The sequence below is a fragment of the Micromys minutus genome (genome assembly GCF_963924665.1).
Source record: "Micromys minutus genome assembly, chromosome: 10".
Taxonomy (NCBI): Eukaryota; Metazoa; Chordata; class Mammalia; order Rodentia; family Muridae; genus Micromys; species Micromys minutus.
This window is the reverse complement of record NC_137979.1, coordinates 25,461,247-25,488,948: the sequence shown is the minus strand read 5'-3', so window position 1 is coordinate 25,488,948 and position 27,702 is coordinate 25,461,247. Positions and strand designations below refer to the sequence as shown.

The 27,702-nt window shown below is 49.6% G+C and overlaps 1 protein-coding gene across 1 annotated transcript in view; it reads left to right on the top strand.

Moving 5' to 3' along the window:
- The window catches only part of RAP1GAP2 (RAP1 GTPase activating protein 2), a gene marked incomplete at both ends in the record, with an annotated part of 213,508 nt that extends 192,149 nt beyond the window's left edge, over positions 1-21,359 (top strand). Inside the window, 10 exon segments of the mRNA XM_080923050.1 lie at positions 112-198; positions 2,450-2,584; positions 10,748-10,885; positions 12,291-12,409; positions 15,546-15,659; positions 15,834-15,951; positions 16,697-16,823; positions 20,043-20,119; positions 21,290-21,322; positions 21,324-21,359. Coding sequence (XP_080779176.1) covers positions 112-198; positions 2,450-2,584; positions 10,748-10,885; positions 12,291-12,409; positions 15,546-15,659; positions 15,834-15,951; positions 16,697-16,823; positions 20,043-20,119; positions 21,290-21,322; positions 21,324-21,359 — 984 coding nt within the window.
- Positions 21,360-27,702: the final 6,343 nt, after the last annotated feature.

Here is a 27,702-nt window from a genome sequence, read left to right as displayed (position 1 = left end):
AGATATGAGAGGGGCTAGAGCAGGGGGCTCTCTTGTCTTTTTGTCACTATGTTGGAGGTGTTTTATCTACAGCAGGGGCTGGGAGAGTCTTGAGTCTCTTACCTGTTTCAGGGCGCGGAATTCCGGGAGTTTCTGCTCACCAAGCTCACGAACGCAGAGAATGCTTGCTGCAAGTCGGACAAGTTTGCCAAGCTGGAGGTGAGAGCGCCCGGCTGACAGTCTCCTCCGGGCTTGCCTCCTTCAGGGGTCTCACCGTGGTGCCAATTCAGTTGAGGAGCTTTTTGCTCCTTCCTAAGCCCTCATCTCTCTGTTGCTTTGGGAACTTTTTTTCTTAGTAGAACTCATCTAGACTCTAGGTCTCACCAGCCCATCACCAGTTTTTGTTTTTTTTTTGTTTTTTGTTTTTTGTTTTTTTTTTTTTTCCTGAACATGGAGTATGTCCAGGTCATGCCCTCTTACCAAGGATAAGGGAGACATTACTTCTGTACTATGTAGTGCCCAGGCTGTTAGAGGGGCCTTCACAGAAGAGAAGCTATGATTTATAACACAGTGTATTATATTATACTTGGACCATGATGGAGCTAGTGGGTAGTGTCTGCTTCTGCTAGGGATGATGAAGGGTGTGTTCAGGGAAGGCTTCCTGGGGGAGGTTGCTTTTGAGCTGCTGTATCTTGACGTCTGATGAAGCTTTCATATAAGGAGAGTCTGGAAAGTCATTCAAGACTCAGGGAACAGTTAAAGGCCAAACAGAAGCAGACCTTTTTGGGGGTGGGATATGTGGCCTGAAAGCAGCTTCCTGTGACTCAGCTGCAGATGGTGTCTGAGAGAGACGTCTCAGCAGTTAAGAGCACTGACTGCCCTTCGAGGGGTCCTGAGTTCAAATCCCACAACCACATGGTGACTCACAACCTTCTGTAATGAGATTTGATGCCCTCTTCTGGTGTGTTTGAAGACAGCTACAGTGTACTCACATATATAAAATAAATAAATCTTAAAAAAGAAGAAAGGGGCTGGAGAGATGGCTCAGCGGTTAAGAGCACTGACCGCTTTTCCAGAGGTCCCAAGTTCAAATCCCAGCAACTACATGGTGGCTCACAACCATCTGTAACAGAATCCGATACCCTTTTCTGGTGTGACTTAAGAGAGCAACAGTGTACTCACATATATGAAATAAAATAAATAAATTAATTAAAAAAAGAAGAAAGGATTAAAGAGTCTAAGAAGCTCCATAAAGGTGAACACTTCACAGGTACTGGGCTAAACTGTGGGTAGATGTGTCCAACCAGAGGCCTGCAAGCCACATGTGCCCAGTATAGCCATGAGTGTGGTCCAAGGCAAAAATCATAGACCAGTAGGTATAAAACATTATGAACTTTCCCCCTGGTAACTTGACTGTGCAGTTCTTTTTTTACTGGATATTTTACTTATTTATATTTTAAATGTCATCCCCTTCTCAGTTACCCCTCCGAAGCCCCCCCATCTCACCCCCTTCCCCCATGCTTCTGTGAGGAGGCTCTGCCACCTGTCCACCCACTCCTGTCTCAGCACCCTAGTATTCTCCTACATTGGGGCATCAAGCCTTCACATGACCACGGGCCTCCCCTCCCATTGATGCCAGAACAGTTCATCCTCTGTTACATATCCAGCTGAGCCATGGGTCCCCCCATGGGTATTCTTTGGTTGGTGTATTAGTTCCTGGGAGTTCAGGGGTGTGTGTCTGGTTGGTTGATATTGTTGTTCTTCCCATGGGGTTGCCAACCCCTCCAGCTCCTTCAATCCTTTCCCTCACTCCTTCATTGAAGTCCCCGTGCTTAGTGTGATGTTTGGCTGCGAGCATCCATATCTGTATTGGTCAGACTCGGGCAGAGTCTCTCAGGGGACAGCTGTATCAGGCTAACTGTGCAGTTCTTATAGATGACAGAACTGTGTCACGATGTCAGAAGTTGCACATTCCTATAAGGTCAGGGCTGGGAAGACATAGACTCCTAGAAATAAGGGTGGGACAGTCGGAACTGTGGGGTGACTCAGGCTTTTGACTCAGGTTTGGTGGTGACATGGGGACAGTTGGGGAAAGAGCTTTGTTAGGACTGTGGCCTGCTGAAGGGGCTTGTCCAGTCACTTGTGTCTGGAGCCCCCTGGAGGCTGCACGCATGGCCCTGGATGTTAGATCCATGGGCAGGGGGGTGGAGCATCTAGATCCTGGTCTGAGATCTGGGCTGGGAGTCCCCAGGGTAAGCCTTGGAAGAGTTGGTAGGGCAGGGAGAGTGGGAGGAGGGGCAGCTGTACTAACTGCGGCATTGGTGAGCACAAAGCCGTCTCCTAAATCCCCACCATGGCCAGGCGCACCAGTGACAGAATAGCAGCCCTCAGTCCCGGCACCTGGGCAGAGAAGAAAGCTCACACCTCTGCTGTTGGCGTCTGTGCACCTGTGTCTACCGTTCCTTTCTAGGATCGGACCCGGGCTGCTCTCCTGGACAACCTTCATGATGAACTCCACACACACACTCAGGCCATGCTAGGAATGGGCCCAGAGGAGGACAAGTTTGAGAACGGGGGCCACGGAGGATTCCTGGAGTCTTTTAAGGTATGGACGCGGGCTCTTTTGAGTTGTTATAGAAGAGGGCAAAGAAAGAAAATGGATAACTTATTGGGGATCCAGACTGAGACCCCAAGGAACAGTCAGAGGTGACAGGATGGGGTGGGACTTTGTAAAGGGCTGGGGCCTTGTGTATGAGGTTGGAGCAGCCAGCAACCAACTGATTCCAGACTGTGGAATATCTCTATGTTCTCTCCCTTGGCCTGGACCGTCTTCAGACCAGGAATTCTGTAAAGCAGGTAAGTGAGTGAACAGAGAAGAGGAGACCAAATGAACTAAGATCCCCACTGCTTCCCTGTCTCCCTCTGTGTGGGAGCTCGGGGAAATATGGTGGGGCTGAGACCACGAGCCTTAGGGGTACTCAGTAGCTGGGTAGGGTGCTGCCTGGCTCTTCCTTGCTGGCAAGTGCTGGAGCCCAGTTGGGGGTGGATGGGGGAGTGGAGACACAGGTGAGTCTCTCCAGCACTGAAATAGAGTTTTACCCACAATGAGCTCCCTGTGCCCAGCAGGACTCAGATGGAGACTGGGTGACCATGGAACCACTGAGGGGCGGAGATAGTTTCATTATCATGACCCGGCTGCCTGCTTGTTGGTTCACACGGGCCGACTATGACCATGTGCATTTGACTGGATAGTTATTTCTCCATATCTCCTTTAACACACAAGGGGTGTGGGTGGGTACTGGAGGGCAGGCTATAAGAGGCCATGGGATCTCAGGACCCTGCTCCTCAGAGGTAGGGTTATAAGTGTTTTTTAACAGTCTCAGCTACAGGGTACTAGGCAAGATCTTTAAAGTCCCTAAGTTATAGTTTTTTTGTTAAGGACCCAGAGATAATAAATTGGACCTTTGTCACCGTATTGTGAGAGTTCATTGGAATAAAACCCAGAAGTTGCAGATCACCTTTGACACAGTAAATACCCTTAGCTGTTGTAATAGGGTGCACATTAACTGTGCAGTATGGTTACATATATACATACATTAACTGTGCAGTATGGTTACATATAGTCTTAAACTTCCCGACCGTCATTAGTGCTCTGTGTGGAAGGCTGGAATTATGGATATAATAATTTTGGCATAGTAATTCACACTCAATTTTTGCAATTGTAAGCATAGTTTTTCATGTGAGGAAACAAAGACACAGACACTGGATAATTTATCCCAGGTCACCCTGGAGGCAGAGTTGAATTCAGGTCTCCCAGATTCTTAACAGCTACATGATACTCCCAGCGTCTGACCATGAAGATTCCTCCCATACTGGCCAGGCCTGGGCAGGTCTGGGTCAGTTGTTTGCTGCCCAGCTGGACAGCAGAAAGCAGGTTTAGCCCTGCTGGCTCTAGCTGGAACCAGCTGCTGAGATTCCTCCTGAGGGTGGGAGGAACGGAGCTGCTTTTCCAGGCGGGAAGGAGATTCCTAGGGCTTCTGGTGTAGCTAGAAGAGACTGTGAAAGAGAAGCCCGGAGGAATCTAGGTGCAAGAGGAGCTGGGTGTGGAGGAGCGTACCTGTATGGACAACAGTTAGGAAGCCAAGGTGGGAACATGCTGAGTTCAAGGATGGCTTGGGCTACATAGTGAGATTCTTTATTTTTGTTGGATCTTGAGAAAAATGAAGGACAGAGGAGGGAAAAGGAATGGAGAAGGAAGAGGGAAGGCGCCACGGTGGACAGATCCCTCGCCAAGAGAAGGGTGAATGTGAGGCTAGGTAATAGGAAACGGGCTTGGGCCTAGGGAAGGTAGAGGAGCAGCCACTTAGTGGCCTTCTGAGGCTCTGGGGGGGGGGTCTGCCTCACCTCACATCACACACCTGCCACAGTAGATCAATTTATATAGCACGATTGGAGTTGACAAGCTAGCATGACACTGCTTTGCAGACCTCCTATGAACATTTGCTGCTTTGAGTCTCACAGGTTTTTGGTTTTTTGTTTTTTGTTTTTTTTAAATACTTCGAAGCTATGTTTTTAAGATTTCAAATATTTATGCAACACTGCATGTAGGCTGTGGACATTGTGCCCATGGGTCTGATGGATGAGGTACCTCAGCAGCTCAGGACTGGCGGCAGATCTAAAGGATAACCACTCAAGGCCAGTTTGCTCCATCTCTGGCATCTGTTGGGGAGGAGTTGTGGTTGGTTTGAGTTTCACTTCAGGGTTTCTGAGGTATTCCTGGAGGGGCTTTCAAGAGAGGGCATGCTGCATGACTCTCTTATGACTGGCCTGTGAAGTATAAGGGGGACTTACTTTTAACTCTGTGGTTGAAGGCGGACCCATTTTTCCCATTCAGATTTTATACCTGCCTCTGAGGTTGTGAAATTGTAGGGATAGAAGGGGTCGTCAGGGTCAGGCACACAGAGCAAGCCTCTGGAGCACCGCTGACCATGGCCAGTGAGTTTCTCTTCCCCCAGAAGGAGACCTTGGCGTCAATTGTCAAGTCCTTCAGTGTTGATTCAGGTCTCCCATGTGGAGGGGCCTGGGCCAGGGGGCAGGCATGGCCATGGCCCAGTTCAAGAGTCTGTCTCTGGTGCTTTAGGCAGCACTGTGGTGTCAGGATTACTGACATTTTTTTGGGGGTTAATTATCCCTCTGTGGGATGTCTCCAGAATAAAGGGTTATCTGCAGTGACTGAAGAAGAGAACGGCTGCCATGAAAGTTCTCTCACAGGCAGGCACTGGCTGAGGACGCTCAGGGATGAGCATCATCTCACTCCTGTCCCCTTCAGACTGGTCTTCCCTGGAGGGCCCCATCCCAGAAGCAGACCCACTGTGGCTGGTGTGGCTGTGGGTGGAAGCTTCCCCTCCACGAGGCGCATACTGGATGCTTTGTGGACACCTAGACCTGCCTGTAAACCAAACTGCTTGGAGGAGTCTCAGGACCTCCCAGGTCTACTGACGTTTGGAAGTTTTTATTTTCGTGTAGGGGACAATCTGAAAACCTACACGTTTCGAATGGAAAAGACTCATCTTTTGCAGCATTGGCTTGGATGAAGGATGTCTGTGGCTCTGGGTGGAGGGGGAGTGGCTGTGGCCATGCTTCTGGGAACCTTGCAGGTTTTTTTCTAATGAAGGAGCTGAGTATCACTTCCTTTTGGAAGGTATGTAGCTCCAGGCTATCTGTAATGAAGTAAAAAGAACAAAATGTCAGTTGAACTTGTCTGTGTGGTATTCATATAGCACATGTGGACCATGGTTTGAGAAACACTGGACTGCCCCAACTCTCTACTGTCTTTATATGGAGGCAGGGCTAGAGGACAATGGGACAGAGTTGGAACTACAGGGATCCGGGAGGCAGCAGGCTAATTTCTCTTATCCTTTGAGGAACTGGTGTAGGTAGTGCTTTGGTCTCACCTGACCCCTAGTGGCAGAAGAGGTCAACAGACATCTCTGGCAAAGTCTCTTTGGGGGTCCTGTAGCCACAGGCCGGAGTCACACCGGTAATGGTGGACCAAGGATTGTGAGTGGGGTAGACACAGTCCCTGGCCTTTGACATCTCTGTCACTTCTTTTGTTCCTGGAAGGGGAAGTCGTGGTACCAGGAATGGATAACATGCCTTACAGTGCAGTGAAGAAGACAGGGGCTGGAAGAGAGTGATGGGGGGTGGGGGGGTGCTAAGGCCTTGGCCTGGCTCTGCTCAGCTCATGGTTTGGAACCATAGTCTAAGTGAGCTACCGGTGTGTTCCTGATGGAGGAACAGAAGACCCTGCCTGAAGCCATTGCAGCAGGCAGGAGGTTAGCAGTGTCTTTGTCTCTGAGGCCCCGCCTCTGTTACTTCTCCGGGTTTGTCTCTGACGTTGAGTTTGTTAAGTTGGAACCACTCACAAAAACCTCTTGTAAGGAGGCCATGGTGCTGGTGGCTAGGCAGCGCGGTGACACTTGTGAGTAATAAGGAAGTGGTCCATTCTCTGTCCCTCGCCTCATTGCAGAGCTGGATGGAAGGCAGCGATGGAGTGGGCTGAGGGCTGGGAGGACACAGGGACTGAGGGAAATCAGAGGTGATGGACCAGGATGCCAAGGGACAGTCATGGGAAATGATAGCAAAGACCAGCACAAGGCTGCCAGGTTTAGAAATGTAGGTGAGATTCCAGCTCTGCACACAGAACTTTTCAAGGATCAGGCCACCCACTGCTAGGATGAGCCGGAAGGGAGGACTCAAACAGGGGTCAGGTGAGCTTTGCCAAGCACAAGTCTCCCAGCTTCCTGAAGCTGACACAAAGACTTCCATGACTGTCCTTCCCAGTGCCTTCCTCATGCCATCACTACCGCCTTCTCCCTTTCCACTCTTTACCCAGTTTTCTGATTCTGTTGCCTAGATTGACAGGGCCAGAGCTTCCATTCTGTTGCCCACTGGACTGTAATGTGAAATTCTTTAGCTGTCACTGGACAGTTTCATTCAAATCAAGCATTGCTTTGGGTCTTAGCGGTGACCATCACTTGTCTTTCACACTAAGATCAGGGCAGGAGAGCTGATCCAAGTGGGCAGACGACCTCCCAGGGGTTGGATACACACTGTCTCATCTCATCCTTGTGACAGCTCCTCCTGCCAGGGACCATGGGAGAGCCAGATTCTATCCTTCCTGTTGCCAAGAGCAGGAGAGCAGATGATTGACCAGCAGCCCAGCCCTGGAATTCCGTCGGCTCATTGGCTCCTCAGATTCTTTCTGTTGACTCTGACATAGTACATGGGCATCTGAAGACACTGTCTTCCCTGACATCAGCCTTCAACATTTTTATAAGAGCTGGATCCCCAACCTTCTGCTTTCCTGTCATATTTAGTTCATCAGTCAGTGACTTGCTCCTCCTTCATCTCTATCCCATCTCCTCATTGTTTCTGTCTTCTACCTCTTTCTCCTTCTCCCACCTCTCTCTCCTCCACCTCTCTCATTTTTCCTGTATCTCCCCTACCCTCTCCTCTTTGTCTTCCTGCCCTGCCATCTCTTCCTCTTCCTCCATCCTCCCTGATCTCTTTCCTTCCTTCTCCCCTCTCTTTTGGAGATAGGGTCTCACTATATAGCCCAGGCTAACCTTGACCTCTCAAGTCTTCCAAGTTGTATGGATTACAGGCATACACTCCCATATCCAGCTCTGTGTTTTCAATTTTGGGGTCTGGGATTCTATATTTGGGTCTCAGCTCTATCTCTTAGTGGTGTGTGACAGCTATTTGTTGCTTGAGAGATTTTCTATTCTCTCTATACCTCAGCCTTGTAAGGATTCATCACCGTGTGTGCGAAGCTCCTAAGACTGGACAGGTTGCACAGGGCTTATTATTTATACTTGGAACCTTTCAGAGCACGAGGGACTGAGAGCTAGATCAGAGCATAAATGAAGAGTTTGGAGTGTTGGTGACACTAGTGGTGGCAGCCCAGGGGAACAAGCATATAAAAAATGCCTTTACAAAGCATTTGTGTCATTTAAGGAGCCTTTCTTCCCATCCAAGTGCATATCCTCAGGTTTCCGAGTCCAGGAAGTCTATGACGCTTGGGCGGTAGAATGAATCAAATATTCTGGCTCTTGCAACCATGTCCCAGGAACACTGTTGCTAGGCAACTCTTCTGTAGTTCCGAGAGGGGAGAGGTGACATCCCTCATGGGGCATCTTTGATTCAGACAATAGAGGCTACATGATGTCGATTTGAAGCCGGTAATCCCACATCTCACTGGTGGCTTGTCTTGAGGGCTGTGACATCTGTCAGTAGTCTTTCTGCATCTCTGTCTCATGTCAGGAGGAATGGCAGGCAGAATGAGGCCTTTCACCATTCCAAGGTCTCAAAGGTGTCCCTGGGGCTCTGAAGAACAGTGTTTGTGCTGATGTATATGGAAGATCTTCCTTTTGTCTCAAGGGAAGCAAGGAGTTTTGCTCTTCCTCCGGAGACATTCCTTAGGACTATTCATGAGTCCAGTTGTAAGGGCCTGGGCTTCAGCTTAGTCTATATATGGTTGCTGGTGCCAAGTTCTGAGAATACCCTGTCTTGACAGGCTCACACCATGCTGAGGAAAATCTGCTAATTACTGTACCATGAAGTCCAAGTGACTCTGGCACAGTTGGTCAAAGCACCTTGTTCTTTCCCTTTGCCCCCTTGTGGTCCTGACCTCTTCAGCTTTGTCATCAGGTTTGACTTCCCAGATGGCTCCAATGCTTTCAAGTGCTCTCCCCAAAGCCATGAGCAGATATTCCCCCAGTTTCACTAGTAAGGAATGAGTTAAATGAATGCTTTAAACTGAGCCTGAGCACTTTGTATCCCAGGGAGGAGGGAGAGGAGGAGGAGGAGGCATTGGATTGCATGTTGGTCCTGCCAGCACGAAATCTGCCAGTTGGAGTTTGGTACCTGTACTTGAACCACTAGTACAGGTGTCCAGGAGCCATCACTCTTTAGGCACCAGAACAAAGGACACAGAGACCATCATCACAGACACTGGGTCTTGCGTTATTAGCCTCCTCTTTGAAGTGTGTTTTGGGCACTCTTGGATGCAATGCCCCTTTGGCCTCAATACTGCTGTTCTAGTTCCCGGCGTGGTGCTGAGACACAGGAAACACATTGTGCTTAATATTAACGCCAAGAGAAGCTATACTTGTGATGCGCTGGCCTCTCTTTTAAGAGCTTTATAGGTTCTCCTTGTGTAGACACACCCTATCCCATCTCACATAGGTCTCAGAGAAGCTAAGCAACCTGCAGAGGCTCCGGCTAATGAGTGGCACAGCAGGGAGCCCAGACGTTACTCCTGGCAGCAGCAGCCTAGCACTTTTGTGCGTTTGACCACTAAGTTGTGTTGTCTGGCCATCTTATTGAGAAACTAGATAGATGTCCAGATGACAGTGATGCGAGGGCTTGGGGGTCAATGCAGAAAACCTCTCAAATGTAACCTACACTTCAAACACCACGGAAGCAAAACCGTGTTATCCCAGGGGAGCCAGGATCCTGTAGCACTTCTGTTGGCTAGAAGTCCTGCCATAGTTTGGAGCTGAGTTCCAAGCATCGTAAACACCTCCTCTTTGGCCCTGGGCAGAGCAGTGTTGTACTCTAGAGAAGTCTGGGGGAGGGATTGTCACCCCGGGGCCAGCTCTTCTAGGGGTGCAGTCACTGTTCTTATGACTCAGTTATTTTCTCATGCACTGTGACAAACCTGACTGTCCTGGTTGTCATTGGCCAGACACTTAACAGCTAGCCAGTACCCATACGGCCAGTCATAAGTGAGCACAAAGTTCCACACTCACAGTGATTCCTTTGTGTGCCCAGTCTGAGCACACATCTCTGAACAGCCGGGCAGATCTGAAGTGTTGACGTGGAAAGTGTAACTTCAGTTCTGCAAGTTTAAGGGATGGCAAGTGGCAGCTTTGGAGCAGAAATGAACAGGGACTTGTTCCAGGGTTCTACATCCAGGGCCGTTGTAGCTGCCCAAGTCTTACCTGTGGTCACAGTGGGGAGGGCAGTCCAGTATACACTTAGGAGAGGAAGCTTAGCTTTGTGAACACAGAGCTGATGTGTGGTTGAGGACGTAGCTCGGTGGTAGAGCTCTTGCCGAGCATGAAGGAGATCTTAGGTCCATCCCTCAGTGACACACCACACACACACACACACACACACACACACACACACACACATACACACACATACCACACACATACCACACACATACACACACATACACACACACACACCACACATACACACACACACACACACACACCACACATACACACACACACATACACACACACACCACACACATACACACACACATACCACACACACACACACACACACACACACACACACACACACACATCAAAATAACAGTGAATTATGTTTAGCTCTCATCCTTTGTGGAATGTATGACACTCATTTTATAGACAATGAAACCGTAACTCAGAGAGGTGGCGTTGCTCAAACAGTGTCATTGAGGTCTGCTAAGCTGCAGGCCTTGCTTCTTCTCTCCATTACACGAGGGTAGCAGGTTAGCCCACCTTGCAGCACTGAGCCTCCAGACCCTGCCTTGACAGAATTTAGAGAGCTCTGTAGACACCAATCACTGAGGTGTGGGCTTCTGTAACTGTGTGTAAGTCCATTGCTAGTGTGCACACATGTACATCATTCGAGCCCAGGGCAGAGTCATCCAGCGGGACCAGGTTCTGACTCTCAGATTTTTGTCACCCCCTACCCTTTGCAGAGAGCTATCCGAGTACGCAGCCATTCCATGGAGACCATGGTGGGTAGCCAGAGGAAGCTGCATGGTGGGAACATTCCTGGCAGCCTCAGCGGGGGCATTGTCCACAACAGCATGGAGGTCACCAAGACCACCTTCTCGGTGAGTGCTTTGGACACTGGGCCAGCATGTGGGGAAGAGGGGGAGGGAGGAAGGGTGTGTCCCACTCTAGGTTTGGGTTAGCAGGGTGAGCTGGTTGTTGGGTTGGGGAACAGTGAGCCTGCTGAGGAGGTGAGCTAACCTGTACTTGATAAGAGTAGCCTATGCCAGGTTGCCTCTGGAGTTGGTTTGTACCATGAACTGCTCTCTAAGTTTCAAGAACTGAGCCTGGGGACTCAAGAGGGAGACCCCTAATTGTTGATGACAACTGTTGGCCACATCACCTTGCTTTGTACCTGGCACTGAGCTGGTGATTGATACCCAAGATCCTACCTGATCCCTGTCACAGCTGTCTGTGTAGACACAGGAGCACTCTCTGTTTCATACTTTAGGAAAAGGGAGCTCAGAGAGGTTAGGTAACTGACTAAAAGTCACCCAGGTAAGATGAAGACCTGGGGTTTGGATGCAGGACCTCATGATAGAAAACTTAGCCTCTTCATCACTGTGGTCAGTTCTTGGGGAGGGCCAGCCTTGTGGGTCTGTGAGGTCAGGCCTCTTGACTCACACAAGGAGAGGAAGCCACATAGACAGCCATTGGCTATTGATTTATATGGAGTGGAATTTTCTTTGAAAAACCATGAAGTAACAGAACAGACTCACAAGATGTTGACTTCTGTTATAAACGGCCTCGAGCAATGGCTTGGCTTACCTAATATTTTCACATCCATCATCTCCTTTCTCCCAGAAGGTCATGATAGCAGCAGAGGATGAGGAAACTGAGACCCGGAGAGTCTGACCATTCTCCCAGAGTGGCACAGCCCATGGAGGGCAGCGAGGCTGGGGTTAGAAACTAAGGAGTCTCCGGCTTCCATGTGTCCTTGCTTAAACCTTTACCATGTGTCCCCGCCTCCTGGTAGACCAGAGACTGCCCATGAGTACATGCAAACTCAGCTCTGCTGCTCTCGTTTGGTCTGTTGCTGCAACTCCTGCCAGGTTCCATTTAAACACACGCAGTGATGGAGACCCAGGAGCCCTGGGTTCTTATTGCTAGCTCACCTTGACACATCCCTCTTTCCTGGTCCCAAGCTTTCTAATTAGTGAGATGAGAGATTGAAGATGGATAATCCAGGGGACCTCTAGATGTTTCAATCTATGACCCCCTGAATCATCTCCACCAGCTCAGCCCCACTACGGTGATCCTCTGAGAGCTCTAGGCTCTGTTGGACCATTACCTGCCGGCACGGGCTTTGTTAAAGAGCAGGAAAGAGGCTATGAGTGACTCAGGTGCTGGGGTCTGAGCTCTTTGCTGTTTTCTCTGGTCTCACAAGAAAAGGAGTCATTTGACGGTCTGAGAAGGGGCGGGAAGGACCGGGTGGGCATGTGCACTCACTGGCGGTTTTATCAGCAGCCTCCAGTGGCCGCAGCAACCGTGAAGAACCAGTCACGGAGCCCCATCAAGCGGCGATCGGGACTCTTCCCCCGCCTGCACTCGGGCTCTGAAGGCCAGGGGGACAGCCGGACACGATGGTAACTGTCAGGGCCTGTCAGCTCTCTCTCCTTGATAGCTGTCAGGTGCCCACACATGGGGGACAGGTTTTTCCCAGTGTCAGGCTTCTCCTAAACGCTAGCCTCACTTCAGGTACCCATTCATCCTGTCCCTTGTGTTCAGGAGAGAGGCCCTGGCTGGGCAGTGATCAGAGATTCTGATGCAAAGAAACAGGATAGATTTGTATGTCTGCTCGGAGAGATTTCGCAGAGCCCCAGTGTACTCAGACAAGTAGAAAGTCTCTTGGCAAGGACATCTGGGAAGGAAGAGAGAGGAGAGACTGCTTGTGTGCATGTGTGTGTGTGGGGGTGTCCCCAAAGCTAGGAGGGAAGACATTTCTGTGTTAATCATGGAGGGAAGTTCATTGTAGTGACCCATCCTGAGGTTGGATGGTCAGGGGTCACTAGCAACCTCACTAAAGTGCGTGGAGGGACTGAAGGTGGCTCAGAGAGTCAAGTGTGAGGACTTTTTTTTGGATCCCTAGAATCCTTATAAAAAGTGGGGTGTGGTGACAGGTGGGTCCCTGGGGCTTTCTAGTTAGTGAGCTCAAGGATCATCTTAGAAAGGGAAAGTGGAGGGCACACCCCGTGTTGACTTCTGAGCTCCACAGACACAGGCAGTTCAAAGCACCTGTGCACACATACACATGCACATGCTACTGTTTCCCTCCCCCTTCCCTCCCCCTTCCCTTCTTCCATTTCTCCCCCCTTCCCTTCTTCCATTTCTCCCCACTTCCCTCCCACTTCCCTTCTTCCATTTCTCCCCACTTCCCTCCCACTTCCCTTCTTCCATTTCTCCCCACTTTCCTCCCCCTTCCCTTCTTCCATTTATCCCTATTCCCTTCCCCTTCCCTCCCCCTTCCCTTCTTCCATTTCTCCCCACTTCCCTCCCCCTTCCCTTCTTCCATTTATCCCCACTTCCCTCCCACTTCCCTTCTTCCATTTCCCCCCCTTTTCTTCCCCTTTCCTCCCCCTTCCCTTCTTCCATTCCTCCCCCTTCCCCTTCCCTTCCCCCTTCCCTCCCCTTCCCTTCTTCCATTCCTCCCCCCTTTCTTCCCCCCTTCCCTCCCCCTTCCCTTCTTCCATTCCTCCCCCTTCCCCTTCCCTTCCCCCTTCCCTCCCCCTTCCCTTCTTCCATTCCTCCCTCCTTCCTTCCCCCCTTCCCTCTCCCTTCCCTTCTTCCATTTCTCCCCTTCCCTCCCCCTTCCCTTCTTTCATTTCTCCCCCTTCCCTTCCCCTTCCCTTCTTTCATTTCTCCCCCCTTCCCTCCCCTTCCCTTCTTCCATTTCTCCCCTTCCCTCCCCCTTTCCTTCTTCCATTTCTCCCCACTTCCCTCCCCCTTCCCTTCTTCCATTTCTCCCCACTTTCCTCCTTCTTCCCTTCTTCCATTTATCCCCATTCCCTTCCCCTTCCCTCCCCCTTCCCTTCTTCCATTTCTCCCCACTTCCCTCCCCCTTCCCTTCTTCCATTTATCCCCATTCCCTTCCCCTTCCCTCCCCCTTCCCTTCTTCCATTTCTCCCCCCTTCCCTTCCCCCTTCCCTTCTTCCATTCCTTCCCCCTTCCCTCCCCCTTCCCTTCTTCCATTTCTCCCCCCTTCCCCTCCCCTTCCCTCCCCCTTCCCTTTCTCCATCCCTCCACACACAGAGAGAACTTATATTGGCTATCGACACCTCTAGGGTGCCTGTAACCGTGAAGGTAAATATTAGGTGTTATGGAGGCTGTGGAGATACTGGCACATTTGCGCGTTGCTGGTGGGGATGTGAGATGGTGCATCCACTCTCAAACCAGTGTGGCAGCCCTCCAAGGGCTAAACATAGAGTTCCCACCAGACCCTGCAATCCTGTCCGTAGGTGTGTATGTACAGAGACTGTGGGAATTGAAAGCAGTTGTCCATAACAACACCAACACATACTTATTAATTGCAGCATTATTCACGGTAGCTCAAAGTGGGAACAATCGAAGGGCCTGTCATCCGATGACTAGATAAGCAAAATGAAATAAGTCTACCCACAAAATGCACAAATGTGGGCTACAGCCCGGACAAACTTTGAAAATGTTAAGCTAGAGAAATCCAAATGTGAAGACCATGTACGCTGTCAAGTCCCGTTTCTATGGAATGTCCAGACTAGGCAGAGTTCATAGAGACCGAAATAAATAGGTTAGGGGTGGGGGTGGGCAGTGAGTCAGAGTCTTTTTTTTTTTTTTAAGGCCTTGAAGTGTTCTAAAATTAGATTGTGGTGATGGCTGCACAATTCCATGAACATATTAAAAATGTGACATGTGTGTTATGCCTCATTAATGCTGCTATTATAAAATGTGCACCGAAGGGCTGGAGAGATGGCTCAGCAGTTAAGAGCACTAGCTGCTCTTGCAGAGGACTGTGGTTTGGTTCCTAACATCCACAGAGGCTCACAACCGTTTGTAACTCTAGTTCCAGGGGATCCAATGCTCTCTATAGACCTACACCAGGCAAGCATGTGAAGCACACATGGCAAACATACATAGACAATAGCCAAACACACAAGACTTAAAGAGAAAAATAGATCAGTGGTCCTGAGACTCAGAAATACTAAAGAAGAAACAAGCGAATTGGGGACAGAGCTGTCGTGGTCCCAGAGTCTGGTACAGGGTAAAATGTGTTCCTTGCTGAATGGCAGGAGAAAGAGGCATTTGGATCCTTGGGCTTAGAGTACCCCTTTATTCCCCAGCGCCAAGGGGTGTGTTTTCACTTGTAGGATGTTCTCAAGAGTCATTATAGCAGGTGCCCCTCCCCGCAACCTCTCAGGAATCCATGCTGGGTTGATTCCTGTATGGCCCTGCTCTGCTCCCTATGGGATCAGCTCTTAATTCAAACTCTTCCTGAAGGAGTGGGCAGCATGGGAGAAGGATAGACTTCGGCTGGAGGCCACCAAGCCAGAACCTCTGTCTGGTGGCCTTGGACTATCACCGAGAATTCAGATTGGCTTTTATTTAGGGGATAGGAAACCTCTGCTGTCTTCTACAATCTCAGAGGTTCAGGTGGGGAGGGAAGAATTGGCTGCCTTCTGTGTCCTGACTAAGGGTGGACAAGGGCAGGGCCTGGCTCCAGCTTCACCTCTTTTTATTCTCTTTCCCTAGTGATAGTGCCTCCAGCACCCCCAAAACCCCAGATGGCGGACACTCTTCTCAGGAGATAAAGTCTGAGACCTCATCAAATCCCAGCTCTCCAGAAATCTGTCCCAACAAAGAGAAGTAAGGGAGTAGGGGTTTGGGGAAGGCTGGCTTATGAGCTCTGCCTCCAGGCAAGCTGAGAGTAGCAGTTGTTACCTTTGGAAGTTTCTGGAACACTGCCCTGGTGGGGCAGAGGCTGCGGAGTGGCTGTGAGCAAACTCAGTTCTCTGGTGGACCTGCCTCTCTCCTCTGCAGGCCCTTCATCAAGTTGAAGGAGAATGGCCGTGCCAACATCTCCCGCTCCTCCTCCAGCACCAGCAGCTTCAGCAGCACAGCAGGGGAGGGTGAGGCCATGGAGGAGTGTGATGGTGGGGTAAGTGAGTCTCAGTCAATCAGAGAACAGCACTCTGAGGCTGTCTTAGTCAGGGTTTCTATTCCTGCACAAACATCATGACCAAGAAGCAAGTTGGGGAGGAAAGGGTTTATTCAGCTTACACTTCCACATTGCTGTTCATCACCAAAGAAAGTCAGGACTGGACTCAAGCAGGTCAGGAAGCAGGAGCTGATGCAGAGGCCATGGAGGATGTTACTTACTGGGCTTGCTTCCCCTGGCTTGCTCAGCTTGCTTTCTTATAGAACCCAGGTCTACCAGCCCAGGGATGGTACCACCCACAATGGGCTGGACCCATCCCCCTTGATCACTAGTTGAGAAAATGCTTTACAGCTGGATCTCATGGAGGCATTTCCTCAAGGGAGGCTCCTTTCTCTGTGATAAATCCAGCTTGTGTCAAGTTGACACACAAAACCAGCCAGTACAGGGGCATAGCTGGTTACATTCTGCTCTAAAAGAAGGAGGAGTGGCCTATGCAGCTGTTACTACCAAAGGAGAGCAGTGAGTGAGGGGCCTCTGTCTCAGCAGAGTGCTCAGGAGCAGCAGTGGAGATTGCTCATGCCAGGGGGACACCAACTAGAAAGGAAAGAGGTCAGGGAAAGGATGTAGTCATGGATGAGGCAGAAATGCCAGAGGGTTGGGGACAGTGGCTTGTGTGGTCTATCTCAGAACAGCTGTGTGGCTGTTGGGTATACACTGGCTTTGCTCACCCAGTTTCTCTCCTCAGAGCAGCCAGCCATCCACAACCTCGCCCTTCAAGCAGGAGGTGTTTGTCTACAGCCAGTCCCCAAGCAGCGAGAGTCCCAACCTGGGGGCTGCTGCCACGCCCATCATCATGAGCCGGAGTCCCACAGGTCGGTAGCATGTGAAGGTCTGCGTGATGTAGTCAGGAGGGCAGAGCTGTACCCTGACGGAAGTCCTACGGGCATGTACCCCAGGCATGCTGGACGGGTCAACTTCCCCTTTTCCAAGATGTTAGGGCCTTCACCTCCATTAGTGTACACCGTCTGCCCATCATCTTTTTCTTTGTATAGACGGGGAAACTGAGGCTCAGAGGATTTCGTGATGATCCTATAGTGGAGAAGTTAGGATTGAGTGATTAGGAGGCTGTACGCTCTGCTTACCTCTTGCCCTACCCCGTCATCACTGAGGGCCAGTGTCACAGCGGTGATTCTGAGCATCAGGCAATGAGAGAAAATGGCTGTGGAGGGGGCTGGAGGAATGAGAGACTGTTCTGGGTGTGCGTGAGGTTTGGTACAGCAGGGGTCATGGAGAGGTGAGAAAGGACAGGGGTTATGGGGACTATGAGTGGGCTGCCAGGAAGCCTGGGGAGGACTCGGGCATTGTTGGTAAAAGCCACTGGAGATTCTGGAAGAGCCGCCTCACACTGAGAAAGACCATTTGGCAGGGACATGCTGGGCATACAAAGGACTGGTGGAGCTGGGGAGGAGGCACCAGCAGAGGCACAGTGGGCACTTAGGGGAGTCAGGGTCACAGCAGAGCATGTTGGGGTATGGAACTGACTCAGTTGTCAGTGCAGGCTTAGAGAGGGTATGGGGGCCTGGGTCTTTCAGATTTCTGAGCTGAGTGGGAAGTACCAGGTCAGAGGAAACAGAAAGGGACCAGCTTTCAGGGTCAATCAAGTACCCAGTGTGACAGATAACTTACCTAGGCAGGCACTGTGGGGGAAGGGTGTGCTAGTCTCAGTATGGGGCATTTGTAGGCAAGCAGTCCCAGGCTGTAAACAGACAGGGAGAAGAAGGGCAGTTGCTGGGCTTTGCACACACTGGTCAATCATTTGTAAGCCCTCCACTTCCATGCACTGTCAATAGTCACACTCTGACCAGAGGAGGCCAAAGCCTCACCTCGGCAGGAGAGGCTCTGCCATTTCCATGGTCTAAGGCATTGGGTCTTTGACATAGCTACCCGAGGATCAACAGAACTCATCCTCTCAGGACTTCCAAGACTCCCTACTAAGATTTGATGAGCATACACTGTAAAATGCATACAACCATTAATGTAAATGTGTCTTGTGGGACAGGAATAAAACATTAGTGAGACCAACCAGTTCTCAGCTGTGGGGTAATCTCACTTCCCAAGGGACCTCAGCAATATCTATTGGTGGTTTTGGTTTTCAACATAGCTGGAATGGGGGTGATGGTCTACTGGTTATCACCCTGTAGAGATCAAACGATGTCAAAAGGAGCACGTAGTGAGATAAAGCCGAGACCAGGGAAAAAGCAAATGGCACTTTGTGGAGGGCTTCATAGTTAATGTGCAGTTTACAGCTCCCTCTCTTGTGGTCAGCAGCTCTCTGGATGGACTCTAACCTCTCAGCTTTGGCACTGACTGGCTCACCTTCCAACCCTCTGTTTCCTCCTTTGTAAAATGGAGTAGCCCTACACATCTGCTGATGATTTTTTTTTTCAAGTGCTTGGTTAAATATCGATGGAATGAACAGATAATCTATTGCCAAACTGTGTCCTTTGTGGCACTAACTATCAAAAGGAATGACTACCAGCCTGCTCTGTTGGACACGGTCAGAGCGAAGAGAGGCTTCAGGAGCATCTGCAACTAACTGGTTTAAGGTCACTCAGGGCAGGAGGACATGTGGAACGGTGTGAAGTCGTCCCTAGCACTAACTACACCCCCAGCTGGTGCATCTCCCCACCCCCTGGCTGTACTTAACCCTGATTTTCTGCTTTTGACTCCTAACCCCATGTAACATGGATTCAGAGGTCTGGAAACCTGTTTCTCGCTGCTCCAGTGAGTGTGGAGAGATGCAGGCTGAGAGGAGAGGGGTGGCCGGGGAGTCTTCTGTAATTGCGGATGCCTGGTCATTGGCTATTCATACTTGGGCTTCTGGGAAAACAAAGGGAATTGATCATCAGGGTTCTCAGAGAAGGTTTAATAGCATGTGTGTGCACATGTATGTGGGTGGTGTGTGTGTGTGTGTGTGTGTGTGTGTGTGTGAGAGAGAGAGAGGGAGAGAGAGAGAGAGAGAGAGAGAGAGAGAGAGAGAGAGAGAGAGAGAGAGAGAAATGGACATGGTAAACTTTACCAACATTGCCAACATAACCAACTGAAACACAGTTTGAAAATAATGGCAAAATATTTAGTATTTTTTACTTTGAGTCTCCGGTGTCTGTAAGATTTTCATAGGACGGTATCAGTGTTACTTAACTCTGGTGCCTATAGCCAGTACAAGGCTGTTGATGCCAGTCAAATCTGGTTGCCATGTGGGTGTTGATGGGTGTTATTGCCCACAGTGACATTTTGCATTAGAAAGACAACATTTGTTTGTCAGTGATAGAAAAAGCCTCTTTGCTGAATTTGGTAGTAGTTTTCCAACACTGGGGAGCAGATGGCTTCCACGCTGGTCTTCACAATGTAGTGGTGGCAGGCACAACCTACTTTCAAGTTCACTTATTATTACTTTCTATTAGTTTCTCCCTCCCCCATCTCTTTAAAGATTTATTTATTTATTTATTACATATACAGTGTTCTGCCTACATACATGTCTGCACACCAGAAGAGGGCATGTGATCCCATTACAGATGGTGTGAGCCACCATGTGGTTGCTGGGAATTGAATTCAGGACCTCTGGAAGAGCAGCCAGTGCTTAGCCCAGATTTGCCACCATCAGTAGTTTTCATGCTTTCGTTGAGATTGATCTCAGACCTCCACCACTGCATCCCTGAGCTTGGTGTTGAGAGATGCGTAGCCTACCACCTTAACCAGTTTCTGATAAAAGGAAACAGCAGATGCAGGGGCACAGCTTGAAGAAAAACACCGTGATATAACGAGGACATGACAAATTTTGAATATCCATTATCTTCCTTGCATATGGCTTGTTTACATGTAAGCTCCCATAATTTAGTTTTGAAAATATTAATTTGTTCACATCCGTGTGTAATAAGTAGGGTCCAACATTTCTCAGTGTTTGGGTATTGTTTCTGATCCGTTAGGAAGCAGGCTTTGGGGGGTGGTTGAGGTCCTCTTTCCCTATTCAGAGCATTCTGACTTTGCTAGAATAATCACTCAAGGTCCATATATACTTTTTTCCTTCTTAGATGCCAAAAGCAGAAACTCCCCGAGGTCAAACCTGAAATTCCGCTTTGATAAACTCAGCCACGCTAGCTCCAGTGCGGTAAGGATGGGTCTAGTGAGCCCTACACCCCACATTCTAGCACCCCTCCTAGCCAGACCCTTTCCTGTGGGCCGGAGAGAGCGCCTAGAGAATGCTCATGGGGGTCCCCTGAAGCAGGCAGAGATAAATGCTCTGCCAGATTTGGGGGTGATGGTTTCTGTCCTGACTTGGTGCAGACCAGGCTGGAAACTCTCCAGACACCTTTGCTACCCCTCTTATAAAAGAGCCACATTCTAGCACACAGCCATGCCCCGAGTTTTGCTGCAGAGAGAGGCTATTGTCTGGTTTTCTTTTTTTTTTTTTCTTTTTGAAAAATTCTTGTTGTGTGTGTTTTTTTTACACAGGGTCACTAATGTGAAAGCGAAGACCTTCCCTTGTGCAAGGTGAGTGTCTTACTGTGGCCAAGAGAGGGGAATATTCCCTTAAAGTCACAGTGTCTATGGCTTTATGGCCTGAAAATGGCCAGAGAAAGTCAGCTGAGGAATATGGAGGACTGCTGCTGACAGATGTTTCCTTCATGGGGAAGGAGAGGCTGAGAAGAGTGGCTGGGAAGGGTGGTCCAGTGGCATTGTGGTAGATCCCCACACCGGATGGAGCTGGTTGTAGTAGCTGAGAGGGGAAGTAGCAGAAGAGTTCACTTCCTTCCCTGGAGGGAGGATTCCTTTTGGGCCGGCATTCTGTCTGTCCTCGGCCAGGGCTCCTGGCTGGTATTTATCTTCCCCATATGACATGAGATGCCCCTACCTAAGCACTGCTGAGGGACAGCCCCAGGGTGGTCTCTGCTCCTGACACACCAGGGAACTCCTGATAGTGAAGTCACCTGAGACTCATTGGCCCCACCTACTCAATGGGGTCCCCTGGGGTAATGAGTGAGTTGGGACCAAGAGGAACGGTACAGTTAAGCTCACTTTATGTTAAACCCGTGTATGAGAAAACAGAAGAGAAAATGGGAATGTGATGTTGGCCTCCTCTACCTGTGAGGGAGTATGGATGCTTTCCTTGCACAGTGCTCACACATGCCTTCTGGGCTGAGTCGAGGCCTCTTGTATTTGGCAGCCTCCTTGTCCTGATTGTAGCCATGGGCAGTGGGTTCCCTCTCTGACTCCAGCATTTTTTCCTCTCTCTTTCACCAAATACTTGTTTTCCATCTCCCCTTCCTTATCTTCTCAGGGAAGTGTGGACTCCTGCCTACAGAAGGCTCCTAATTCCAGCAGTTTGGGGGTGCCATCTACTACTCTGACCGTTTAGGCCCAATGTCTCACTGGCCACCTGACCAGCTTTCTGCTCCACATCCTGACCTGGCTATGACCTGCCAGTTCCTTCTCCAGACCCGAAAGCCCCAGCCTGTACTTCTGACCTCCTGGTGTGACCTGCTATCTGAGTCAACTGTCCTGTTTTACATGCAGGAAGAGATTTGGGCAAGGGTGACTCTGAGTCCCAGGGGGCTCAGCGAGAAGTTAGGGAGCTCGTTTGCCCCAGAGACAGTGGGGGCATGTGTGGTGGGGAGCAGAGGTAACTGCAGAAGTGTGGGTGGGTACTGTCTGTCTTGGGTCACAGCACAGTGCCTTCCTGGACATGGTGGAAGGGTTGCTTTTCCAGGAATATCCCAGCATCCTCCAGGTTGAATCTCATTGCGTTTGTGACACGTCTGCTGGCCCAGGCCTAGGGAGCTCTGTCCCTGCTTCCAGGATCCCCTCAGGAGGCTCAGGATGGTGGGAGCTCTGAGTTAGAGCTAGCTGTTCCAGGATCTGGCTGCACGCTCCCTTGACTGTAGTCTCAAGGTTTTCCCTTTCTAATTCTACACAAGCTGCTGATCAACTTTGTGGTTGAAGAAGCCCTGGTAGTGGATGGCCAGGAGTGTCCAGGGGGAACACACCCCCAGTGCAGGAGCCTCTGGGTAGAAAGACTCAGTAGGGGTTCAGGTCTCCATTTTGGTGAGAATTTGGAAAAGACAGTGTAAGCCACCTCTTAGATGAGAGAGAAAGGAGTGATAAAGTGGACTTGGCGAAGTTTGGTCAGTCTAGTGTGTGGTGGTTGAATTTAGTGTTGGAAACAATACAGTGTTCTTCCATCTCTGTGGTCCTGTCATCTGTGAGGAGACCAGTACTACCCAGGGGCTGCTTCTAGGCTCAGCCCCCAGTCTTATTCCTTTTAAACTGCAGGTTTCTAGGCCATTGTCCCATTTGCAGGACTCCTGGAAGCCCGGATCCCATTGAGCCCACACTATAAGCCACAGGCCATCTGGGTGAGCCGACTTATACCGAGGAGCTCCTCGGCCTTCCAGGTTTGCGGGGCTGCTCTGCTGCTGGGTGTGGAGTAGAGCATCCACCAGGCTAAACACTGGCTCCACACAGCAGTTCCTGGAAGATCCCACCCCATTAAGTACACAGGTCTGTGGCACAGGGCTGCTTGGTTCTGGGCTCCTGTTTCAGTGAGCAGATGACAAGATTTCCAACCGAGTGCTTTGTCTGCATAGGCTCCTACCCCCAAGCCAAAGCACAGAAGGGTGGGACAGCCTTGTGGGGCTGGTATTGTAACTGTGTCCCCACTGCCTCTGTCATTTGAGCACAATTTTGATCCTTCATTCCTTGTGAACTTATGTGCACCCTGGGGAGGGGGAGCTATCCCCCACACTCTACTCAGAAATACTAGTCCGGTCAGATTTGTTCTAGTTAGAAGGTCAACAGAATATCTGTTTGTCTTTTCTTAAAAACCAGTGTAGCAGCACCCGGGGCTGGAAGGAGGAGGGTGGATGCTGGCAGTGTTCTGCTGGCAGGTTCCTGCTTGAACTTGAAAGGTCAAACTGTGTTTTCTTTGAAACTATTACAAGGCTCTGGCTCCCTTCTCGGTGTTGGACAGTTTTACCTGCTTGGTGGTTGTACCGTGTTGCATTATGGTCTGTGGCTCTTGGGGACTTCCAGGTTGTCCCATGCTGTCTGGAAACCTTCTAAGCCTTGTCCCCACTGCTTTGGCTACTCTGTCTGGAGGCCTTATCCCTGGGCCAGTGGATGGGATGAATGACTGTGTGCAGAGGAACTGAGAGGCCCTGGCTATGGTCTTCACCCTTGGTTTGCTACTGAGATCCTCTGGGCAGGATATGAGATGCCCCTGCCCTCTGCTCATTCTTCTAGCAGGTCATCCTGTGGCTTCCAGAGTAGGTACCACGAGCCCCCCTTGAGTTCTCTGCTTAACGGGAGGAGAATAATGGCAGGGCCCAGCCTCCTCTTAGCACTCCAGGTCGGAGTCTCTTCTTCCCACACTCTGATCCAGTCTTTCCTTTCATGGCTATACCCAGTCTTAGGGCTCCGAGTCTTGTTGAGGCTTCCTCATGTGACTGGGCTTCTGTAGATGACACTTTTGCTTGGGTTTGGGGGGAACATTGCCCAACTGTTAACCTCCACAAGGGGTTTTCCTGGTCACAATTCTGGAAACTGTTTTGAGGGTGTTAATAGGCATCCAGATGCCCCCAGCTCTCTTGATGCACCAAGTCAGATGTGGGAGAGCGCCAGATAGAAGGCCTTAGCCAGAGTTTCTGTCCTCCATAAATGAATGTCAAATGGTGTTTCTTGGGAAACAATCCATGGCTCAGTTTTGTGGGCACCATTTGATACTCAAGCCTTCTGGCTCCTGTTTGCATCTCATCAGACCTCATCATTCTCCAGAAGAACAGAAAGAACTTGCCTGAGGCCACACAGCTCATCCAGTGGCAAAGCTGTTACTAGACCCATAATGGCCTTGGGCCCTTTCCTGCGCACCACCTCTACTTCCTGTTGGTGTAGCAGGCATTGCATTTTCTGGAGCTTGGGCTTTAAGGAAGCCTGGTACCTAGGGTCTCTGAACTGGCAGGGAGGTGGTGCTGGGGGCGGAGGGTGTTGTTAGGGTCTCAGTCTCTGCTGTTTTCCATCATGAGAAGTCTTGGTCAGTGAAGACCCAGCCAGTGGCCTGGGTGAAGGAAATGGACCGAGAGGGATTGCAATAAAGTGCTTCTTTAGGTTTTCAGTGACTGGGACAAAGTTACCTGGACAAAAATGCATTAGCTACCCCTGATTTCTTTGTCCTAAATCAGGACAGAAAATGTTAAAATGAACTAAATGAACTATTTCTTTGGTCTATCTTCTCTTCCTCCCTCTCCATCCTTTTCCTTCCTCTTTTTTTTTTTTTCTTCTTTTTTTGGTGGTGCTGGGAATGTCTCGAGGCCTTGCTCATGCTAATTGAGTACCCTGCCACAGAGTCCAGGCCTCTCCAGTTTTTTTTTTTTTTTTTTTTTTTTTTTTTTTGAAATGGAGACGGGTAATAAAAGCCCAGATCTGGTGACTAGGCAGGACACAGCCAGTTTCATTTTCTTTCCTTTGACCCTTTAAGGTGCCAACGCAAACATCACCTTTTGTTCTTTGTTTCTCAGTCTGCAAAGACAGCTGTGTTTGTATGTGTGTGTGGGGGGCAGGGCTGGGGTTCGGATAGAGCTTATGGCTTCTGGGCCTGCAGCAACCAGGTTAGTTAGCCATGCTCCGGACGCCCATGCTCTCTCCCCTACTTCTAGTTACCCCTCAAAAAGCAAGGGCAGGTCAGTACAAGGCTGATCCTGCCGCCCGGGGTGGTAGAGGGCTTCTGAGGCATCCCACCAAGCTCCGGTGTCTGTTTTGCCAGTGTCTGCTCGCCCACACCAATCCCCATCTCTTTGCAGCTGGGCTCTGTGCTCCTTTGGGAGACAGAAGACAACCTGCAGAGCCTAGGGTGGTCTGTAGTAAGCAGCAGCTGCGGCAGTGACCTTGGCCCAGGCCTCACCATCTGTACTGTGTGCTTGGCTGCAGGACTGGAATTAGGGAATTAGTTGCCATTGTCTTTGATTCTGTGATATCTCCACTTGAAAGGGTGAAATTCCCCTTCCTACCCCTTAGCGTATATGCCAGCTTGTGACGTCCCCGCCTGCTCTCCAGCCCCCAGGGTGCCGGTGTTGCCATGTGAAGAGATGCCCATGTGGTAGAACCTAAGAGGTGTAGTTTGGAAGTGACCCCTGTGACGATGACTTTTCTTTGCTTCCTCTCAGTGAGGGGGGTGATTTGTAGATCCCGACTGCCTATGTGATGTAAATAGTGTACATCTAATTTATTGCTATGGTAGAACATTGTATTTGTTAATGTATAAAACAAATTCTAAAAGGTTGAAAATGTATATTTTGTTGCTTAAATGTGTCTTTGCAGAAATTGACAATAAATAACATATTTTGTGTCCATTAGAGTTTACATTTCTTGGAGTGGGGGTTTCAGGGGAGGGTAGCTATCAGCTTGAACCTGTTTTAAAAAACGTTATTAATATTCAAAACAAACAGACCCAGTGCTGGGGAAATGGTGTGTTGGATAAGATTGCTTGTTCTGCAGGCATGCGGATCTGAGTTTGAATTACCAGCCAACAAAGCCATGCCGGATCTCACATGACCCCACGGTGGGTGGTGGGGAGGTAGAAACAGGCAGAGAACTTACTTGTCAGCCAAGGAAAGATGGCAGGCTTCCCGCTCAGTGGGAGACCCTGTCTTGAGGCAATAAGGTCCAGAGCCAAGGACTAATGATGTCCTTGGCATGTGCGCACAGGAGTACAAACATGCACCTCATACACATACATCACATGTGTTCATGCACACACATACAGAGTCACACTAACCATAACTTAAAAAGAAAAAAAAAAGGAGTTTCCGTTTTAAAAAGAAGTCAGACTGTTACTCAGGGGTGGGTTGATGAGAGCGCAAACTCCCTTTGGTGAGACCTGAGTTTACCATATTAGCCAGCACTTGGGGTCTGTGGTACTGAGATGAGTCTCCTGCTGCTCACTGACTTGTTGCCTTCCTATCATTTTCGTCCCCTTGGCCCAAGCTCGCTTTCAGATTTTCTGTTCAAGGAGTCTCCTGCGACTAAATGCCTTTCTGATCTTCTTGTGACTCACAGTGGTCACACTCACTCATGTGGATTTGAAGGCAAGAGGCAGGTTTTAAGCCTCTGTCGGGAACTTGCTTTGTGATGTTGCGCAAATTATTCAGCATGCCATGATCTGAATTCTCCTCTTTGTACTCTCAGAAGTATAAGCCCCGTGAAAAGCATGAGGATAACGATGAATTCCTAACCGAGGGAAACACTTTGAAAACGGAGGTTTTGTTTAGTAGCAGAGACTCACTCAGTAACTAAGGTAATCTCAACTGGCGAATGATCCTTACATAGGTAGTCAGTTAGCTATGATGTCTTCCAAGTTCCTAAAAATGCACCATGGGAAACTGCAACTGTCGGAAAGACAGGCTAAGTGTGTGACACTCATATACACTATTGGTGACAAATAGAAATAAAGACATCTAAGCTTAATAAAGCTGGTAACAATTCACACATGCCAAATGGTTAAGAAACAAATGCGCACATCAGTGACCAAAATGTATCAGCTGGAGACTGTGAAGTCCACCTGTGGAGACACGCATTGGAAGAGTTGCCACTTAGGAGCTGTGAGGGGGTGGAGGAGCTGCAGTATGAAGTTGGATTTCCGGTGTGGTTGTGGTTGTGTGTGTGTGTGTGTGTGTTCTATGCATCTTGATATAGCTGGGTGCAGTCACCTGTGTGCACCTAATATTTCTCACAGACAAAACGCAGGAGCAAAAGTCTTAGACTGACTGGTGTTATCCCTGGTTACATCAACTGCATAGCACCAACATAGCATTAAAAAACCCAAGCCTTAGGGAAGAATTGATTATGATCTCAGTCTCTAAAACAGCCCATTGAGACTGGTGTTTCCATTCCACTTAAGGGCTCAGACCCGAATCTGATGAGCTGACATAAACCTGAAGGAAAGTTCTAGGTGACGGAGGGCACTGAGCTGAACAGAGGCATAGCAGGTAACTTGCGTGTCAGCGTTCCTGGCTTCTTTGTCCTGCATGGAACCCCATGCCTGTGGTCTCCTGGGCTGGGGGCTGCAGCCCATGTTAAGCTTCGCCTCCTCTTCAACAGTAGTTGTAGGCTTCCTCTTTGGAGTGTGAGATTCCAACTGAAGCGCCATCTTTCACACAAGCAACATGCCTCTCTGCCCCTCAGGGTTTGGTTGCTTCCTGGGTTCAAGTTTTCTCCCTGGAAACAGGAAGGGGAGATGTCACTTATGGGCAGTCTTGTGGAAGCTGAATCCTCATGTATGTAGAAAGTGCTGCACAAGGCATGGGTGTCATTCACCTGGGCCCATAACTAACCACTAACACTTCTGGACCCTGTTGATATCCTGGAGTTCCCCCTGTTACTCTACCAGCAAGTACGCACACCTGCAACTCAGAGGCTTTGTTCTTAGGATTCTTAAAATCTGCACAGCCCCTCCCTAGGCCAAATAGCTTGGAGCTCTTGGATATCTTGGCATCTATTATTCTGCCACTATGCAGAGGAAGGCTTTCTGACCAGCTCTCTTTCTCCCTGCTGTCTGATGGGGTCCAGAAATAATATCACTGCCCAGTTCCATACCTCAGTAATTAAAGTCATTAACCCCATTTCAAGCTTGTTTTAAACTTCAGAGTGGGTTCGAAGTTTGTCTCACCCTTTGGTGGAGGTTGGCATCACGGGACAACCGTC